The 7,500-nt window shown below is 47.2% G+C and overlaps 1 protein-coding gene across 1 annotated transcript in view; it reads left to right on the forward strand.

Annotated features, from left to right (window-relative positions):
- LOC135811701 (uncharacterized) overlaps window positions 1-7,500 on the forward strand; it is a 36,574-nt gene that overhangs the window by 25,296 nt on the left and 3,778 nt on the right. The window contains exons 11-12 of the mRNA XM_065324938.1: window positions 2,657-2,788; window positions 5,126-5,202. Of these exons, the coding sequence (XP_065181010.1) occupies window positions 2,657-2,788; window positions 5,126-5,202 (209 nt within the window). The remainder of the gene's footprint in view (window positions 1-2,656; window positions 2,789-5,125; window positions 5,203-7,500) is intronic.

A 7,500-nucleotide genomic window follows, 5' to 3' on the forward strand; every position in this document is an offset into this window, starting at 1 on the left:
AACATCCATTCTGATTGCATTTACTCGTCTCCCTACTTCGTATTAGGCCTTGGCGGATAATGCTCGAAAAGGTGGCAGATTCTGCTCGAAAAGCAGTGAAATTGGCAGAACCATACAAACCTTATGGCGTGCAATTCCTCGAATTCTGCTCCATTTCTTTATCCACATACCAAACATGCATGAAACCTACCAGAAAAAGTACCGAATTCTGCCAATTTTTCTGCCGGCATTATCCGCCAAGGCCTACTTCGTATTTCTTTCCAGAAAATCTCCTCATACAGCAGGGAGTCGTTTACATAATATGACTCCCTGCTATACATCTACATGACTGTATATACGTTATAATTATGATGCTATCGGCCTACATGCGATTCCCGGGCTGGTCGACAGGCGGCCCAGCCAGCCTGCTAGTGGGATCTCGGCCTCGCACACAAATCCACACAAAATGTTACTGCACTGAATGCATTCCCCCATACACTTCGCATATATATTCATTCTCTTGATGGTACCGTACTCTTGATGGTACGGGACAGGTACGGGATAGCGCCAGGCATGTCGATGGCACAAACAAACAAAAGTATTGTGGCCAGCTGTCTTTGCTGGTACGGTACAGTACGGGACAGATACGGGATAGCGCCAGGCGTGACACAAACAAACAAACAAACAAACAAACACCAAATTAAAGCTGTGTGGACCCTGGCTAGCGCCAGACGTTACTGAAGTAACGTCTTCTGCATAGCTACGGGAATTAAAGCTGTGTGGACCCTGGCTAGCGCCAGACGTTACTGAAGTAACGTCTTCTGCATAGCTACGGGAATAAACTTTTCCAAGGAGATTTGTTTTTCTGAAGAGGCTGTCGAAACGAAAATTTCCTCGGGACTCCAGTACGGGAGGGAACCTACTTCATTGTACTTCTAGGGGTGAATAACTTCAAAGAAGCTTGCCGTGTTTAATATACATTTCCAGAATAAAGAACAACCGGTTCTTCACCTACTGTATAAGCAGAAATATTCGTCTGGAATTTAAAGGGGAAGTTAAGGCAAAAATCAAAATTTCACCAGTTGTAGTCTTCGGGGTGCTGAGTCGAATGGTCGTGGTCCGAGGAAGCTGAGACGCTCCCTTCCTACTTTAATCCCAATCGAACTCGCGCACTTCCACCGAAACTGGGTGACTGCGCCCTACTAGATGGGGATTTGTATGCAAAATGTCACTAAAAGCGCCATTTCGTTCTTATAAAAGCACGGATGACCGCGATTGGCCCATATGTTGTAGTCTTTTGGACGCTGAGTCGACTGGTTTTGGTCCGAAAAGGCTGCGATGCAGCGTTCCTCCTTTATTCCCAATCGAACATGGTTGAACAAGTGGTCACGTGCTCCTGCGTACACCAGTCACCTGGTCACGGTGCCTGCAGGGTACAACTTACTAGCCTGTTTGACTTTTTTTGGGTGCAGTCCTGTCACTCGAGTTGAACTCGAGTTGAACCTTGATGTGAAAGTTGCCGCCTGCTGGCGCGGTGACCAGGTGATTTGGGCACTCAGGAGCACGTGACCGGTTGTTCAACCATGTTCGATTGGGAATAAAGGAGGAACGCTGCATCGCAGCTTTCTCAGACCAAAACCAGTCGACTCAGCGTCCAAAAGACTACAACATGTGGGCCAATCGCGGTCATCCTTTTATAAGAACGAAATGGTGCTTTTAGTGACATTTTGCATACAAATCCCCATCTAGTAGGGCTCAGTCACCCAGTTTCGGTGGAAGTGCGCGAGTTTGATTGGGATTGAAGTAGGAAGGGAGCGTCTCAGCTTCCTCGGACCACGACCATTCGACTCAGCACCCCGAAGACTACAACTGGTGAAATTTTAATTTTTGCCTTAACTTCCCCTTTTTGTCTTTTTCTTCCAAGGAGCTTTTGGACTAAATTAAATCAAGAGTGCATAAACAAGAGTATGCAACTGTGCTATGTATATGGTTATGGGCCAGTGCGCGGCGCGCTGCCTTCATTACGTAACTTGCCTCCATCACTCTCTGAAAGCATGCACTCAAACCCGCAATTTCTCGTCCGAGCCCATCCGTTTTTGCTCGATTCATTCCAGTACCTACGCGATCTCTAAATTTTGGCGCGTGAACTCCAGTTCCGTACGAAAATTCATTTCAAACCAGAGGGAAAGCGCGGTGTGTTGATTTTCCGCAGTGCGCGGACTGCAGCTGAATGATGTAATGAAGGCAGCGCGCCGCGCATCTGGCCCATAGAAAAGAGATCACAGTTGCATACTCTTGTTTATGGACTCTTGATTAAATGTAGGACTAATGTCGATTTGTCCAGCTGTTCTATACACTCTTATGATCCATGGACGAAATTTTCAACCGGACGAACTCCTTTTCTTTCGAGTTGGACGAAATTATTGACCGACGAAATTTTCTGCCTCTACAGTATGCTGCAACGGAACTGCATTAACACACGGAGGAGCAATGTGGAAAATCTTTTTTTTTTTAACGTTCACAATGACCACCACTGTCTTGTAGAGCACTTTCAAGTCATCTCTTCGACGAGTTTCATCCTAGAATTGATGCTTAGCTGACAATTTGAATGCTACACTTCCAAGCCAAGGGCCTATATTTCCTGTCGCGTTTTCTGTTGTTCTTTTTGATGATACAGTATTCACACCCTCTCTATGGCGGGCCGTTGCGTCCGAAACCTTTCTTGGAGCAAGTTTTCCACCAGTTTAAGGCGGTTCATTTGGCTGGCCACGATGAATTCTTCGACATGCTGGAAACGTTGGCTCTTGCTGTGAGTTACCCGTGTGTGTGTGCATGTGTGTGTGTGTGTGTGTGTGTGTGTGTGTGCATGTGTGTGTGTGTGTGTGTGTGTGTGTGTGTGTGTGTGTGTGTGTGTGTGTGTGTGTGTGTATGTGTGTGTGTGTGTGTATGTGTGTGTGTGTCCCATATGGTGCAGTGGTATGTGCAGTCAATTTCCAATCGAGAGGTTGCGGGTTCAATTCCCGACGATTATGGCCACACACGTCTTTCTTCTCTTTCTCATTTTCCTTGCTCTTCTTTCATTCTCCTGGGTGGTTACCAACAGCCAGTGTATGCCGGAGTATGTGGTGTGGTGTGTGTGTGTCGAAAAAGAAAGAAAAAAGAAAAAAAATGGAAAATGGAAAAATGAAAAATAGGGATTCACTGGCCAGAAAAAGTCACTTCAATCAGCGGTGTGGTGGATACCAGGCTAAAAATAGTGGCGGTCAATTCATCAGCCTTGCAAGCTGTTGAATGGTGCAATCCCAGCACAAGTTGCTATGTCTAACATAGCTGTTCGCTATCATCGCTTCCGCGATGGGCAGGTCTGAGGTCTGAGGTGTGTGCGTGAGTGTGTGTGCGTGCGTGCGTGCGTGCGTGCGTGCGTGCGTGCGTGCGTGCGTGTGTGGTCTGTGTCTGTGTCTGTGTCTGTGTTGGAGTGTACCAGCTAGTTTGGTTGGTGGGTACACTTGTCTGTTATGCCAGATAGTGTTGGGTCTGTTGCCAACAGGCTCGGCTGCTTGAAGGTGTATCGTTGTACCTGCCACCTTTGTTGGTTTCAGGGTTGCAGCATGTTTGAGCGAGTTTCTGTCACTCGAGTTGAGCCCTTGAACCTTTGAGTTGAGAACCTTGAAATATTTTATTCTCACGATGGCCTGTGGCCAATGAGAGAAGCCTTGGTGTGAAAATTGTCGCCTGCTGGCGCCGTGCCAGGTGACTGGTGTACGCTCGAGCACGTGACCGCTTGTTCAGCCATGTTCGATTGGGAATAAGGGCCGAACGCTACATCGCAGCCTTTTCGGACCAAAACCAGTCAACTCAGCGTCCAAAAGACTACAACATATGGGCCAATCGCGGTCATCCGGGCTTTTATAAGAACGAAATGGCGCTTTTAGTGACATTTTGCATACAAATCCCCATCTAGTAGGGTGCAGTCACCCAGTTTCGGTGGAAGTGCGCGAGTTCGATTGGGAGGAAGGGAGAGTCTCAGCTCCCTCGGACCAAGACCATTCGACTCAGCACCCCGAAGACTACAACTGGTGAAAATTTGACTTTAGGCTTAACTTCTTCTTTAAGGAGGAAGTATGGTCTAGAATCAATGTTACACTACTCGTAATCTTCACGGCGCTGGGTCGAATGGTCTTGGTCCGAAGAAGCTGAGACGCTCCCTTCGCCCTTTATTCCCAATCGAACTCGCCACTTCCACCGAAACATGATTGTCTCTATTTTTTTGCCCAAAGCTATAGGTCGGTTTTAGCTGGTCACGGCCCATGTACTAGTACGGTGTTTGTGCCGTGTACATCTGCCAGCTTGGTTCAGCAGGTATGGGGATGGCCTGACATAAGTGAAACTTCCTCGGCTGGTCGTGTTTCTTCGTGTTGCCCCACACCTGCCGACACATCAGTAGCCAGCCGATTTTTGAGGCATGTCACGACCTGCGGACAATTGACCTTCTCCTGCCGACAACAGCCATGAGAGTGTTCCAATTTGACCGTGTGCTTGGTGTAGAGGTCATGATCCAGATTGTTGGCTTTTTACTGCTCATGTTGAGTGTTTCCATGGCAAACTCAGCCTGAGTGTCAATCAAAACCGTGAAATGTGTTCTTAACAGTGCTGTGTGTGTGTGTGTGTGTGTGCACGCGTGCGTGCGTGTGTGCACGTGTGTATTGTGGTTACTATGAAGGGGTCGTGGGTCCGGCTGCAATGCCTCCCGGATGATGTATTTTATTTTTGTTCATCCTTCTACTATTTGGCTATAATGGTGTGGTACCGTTGCTTTAACTCGGATGGTGAGCCGATTAAATTATGATGAAAAAAGAGGACAACATGTTACGTGGTATGACTAACTGGAGAAGTGTTGGGGCTAGGTGTCAGGTCGCCGAATGTCTCAGTACTCCTGTGTCAGTTTTGTGCCATTTTGTCGCACTCGCTGACTGTATAAGATCTGGTTACGTTGGTGGACAGTTAGTCATAACTCGTAACATGTTGCCCTCCTTTTTCACCATAACACTGCTTTCTCAACACCATTGTATAGCCAGTGGGAATGGAAACGTGTGAAGACTGTGAACGCATACTTTTTTGTTTAATGTGTGTGTGCATGGTTGTGCAGGAGGTGGATGTTCCGTTTGGTCCTTTGCCTGTATACTTTGGACCACAACTGAGAACTCTGAATGTACAACATTTGGTGTAAGTGTTAATACTCACCTGCTACTTGTGTTTGGCTGCGTGCGTGTAGGCGTGCACGTGCACACACGTACACACACACACGCACACACACACACACATGCACGCACACATGCACACGCACACGCTTACACACACACACACACACACACACACACACACACACACACACACACACACACACACACACACACACACATACACACACGCACACACACATACACACACAGTTGGCACACATTCTCCAGGTCAGTCTAGTCACTATGCTTGCACAGCGCACTATTTCATTGCTAGTGAATAATGTACAGCCAGAAAATTTAGTCGGTCAATAATGTTGTCCAACTCCAAAGAAAGGGAGTTCGTCCGGTTGAAAATTTAGTCCATAATTATCGATCTTTTACATGAAGAGAACAAGTTTCGTTTGTGGGTGGGTGGGTCAAGGGGAGTTTCGTTTCGGAAAAATATTGATATGAGAGACATCAAGGCATTCTTGCTGTCAAGTCAATCTATTTTTCGTTCAGGGGTGTGGGTGCGGGTGGGTGGGGGAGCGTCCTAACTAAACTTTTTCGTTTCGTGAAAATTATCGATAATGCCGGATAGCCCCTAAGAGTGTATTGAAAAGCTGGACTGGACAAATCGACATCAGTCAGGCATCTGCAATGTAATTTAGGCCAAAAGCTCCTTGGACGAAAAAGACGAAATTTAATTCCAGACGAATACTTCTGCTTGTACAGTAGTGTGCATGCACAACGTACTACCCCAGTCTGATAATGCTGACTGTGCATGCATAACGTACTACCCCAGTCTGATAATGCTGACTGTGCATGCATAACGTACTACCCCAGTCTGATAATGCTGACTGTGCATGCATAACGTACTACCCCAGTCTGATAATGCTGACTGTGCATGCATAACGTACTACCCCAGTCTGATAATGCTGACTGTGCATGCATAACGTACTACCCCAGTCTGATAATGCTGACTGTGCATGCATAACGTACTACCCCAGTCTGATAATGCTGACTGTGCATGCATAACGTACTACCCCAGTCTGATAATGCTGACTGTGCATGCATAACGTACTACCCCAGTCTGATAATGCTGACTGTGCATGCATAACGTACTACCCCAGTCTGATAATGCTGACTGTGCATGCATAACGTACTACCCCAGTCTGATAATGCTGACTGTGCATGCATAACGTACTACCCCAGTCTGATAATGCTGACTGTGCATGCATAACGTACTACCCCAGTCTGATAATGCTGACTGTGCATGCATAACGTACTACCCCAGTCTGATAATGCTGACTGTGCATGCATAACGTACTACCCCAGTCTGATAATGCTGACTGTGCATGCATAACGTACTACCCCAGTCTGATAATGCTGACTGTGCATGCATAACGTACTACCCCAGTCTGATAATGCTGACTGTGCATGCATAACGTACTACCCCAGTCTGATAATGCTGACTGTGCATGCATAACGTACTACCCCAGTCTGATAATGCTGACTGTGCATGCATAACGTACTACCCCAGTCTGATAATGCTGACTGTGCATGCATAACGTACTACCCCAGTCTGATAATGCTGACTGTGCATGCATAACGTACTACCCCAGTCTGATAATGCTGACTGTGCGCAAATGCTATACATGTACATGTACTGTCGGGCGCCGAAGAACGAACCGGCTCGAATTTCCCCAAGCACAGCATACCAATGTATACACGGTAACTCAACTGTGCATAGACTGTAGCACATGAAAATCAGAATGGTCTAGGCTAGGAGGCTGACCCCCTAGTTCTTCGGCCACCAACAGTACTGCAGCATGTGTGCGCCGACTACACTCGTGCGTATCTGTCAGGTACCTGTACAGATCTCGCGGCTGCCATTGGGGAGGTTTAGTCCCACGTAATCCGTGTGTACTTTACGTGTGTGTACCACGTGATACTCAGTGACCCACGTACAGGCGTATTCTGATTCACGGCATACCGTGTATGGAGGCTCACCCACGTTCCGGGTGTGAGGGTGCTCAGCTGAAGAAGTTTCCGAAGCACGAAATCAATATTCGATGAGCTTTGAAGCTTCGTCTTTGACCAAGTTTGGGCCTTTCACTTCATGCTTTTGTTTGTTCCGTGTGACTAAAGACAACATTGCAAACGTGGGTCCATTGCGTGAACTTTACGTGCATCACCCACGTTCCCGTATTTGTTACGTGGGACTAAACCTCCCTATTATGTTCTGCACACGTCTCCAACTGTAGACGGCAGTGCCCGCAGTTCTCCCTGTCTTGTTCTT

Source organism: Sycon ciliatum, chromosome 3 (genome assembly GCF_964019385.1).
Source record: "Sycon ciliatum chromosome 3, ocSycCili1.1, whole genome shotgun sequence".
Taxonomy (NCBI): domain Eukaryota; kingdom Metazoa; phylum Porifera; class Calcarea; order Leucosolenida; family Sycettidae; genus Sycon; species Sycon ciliatum.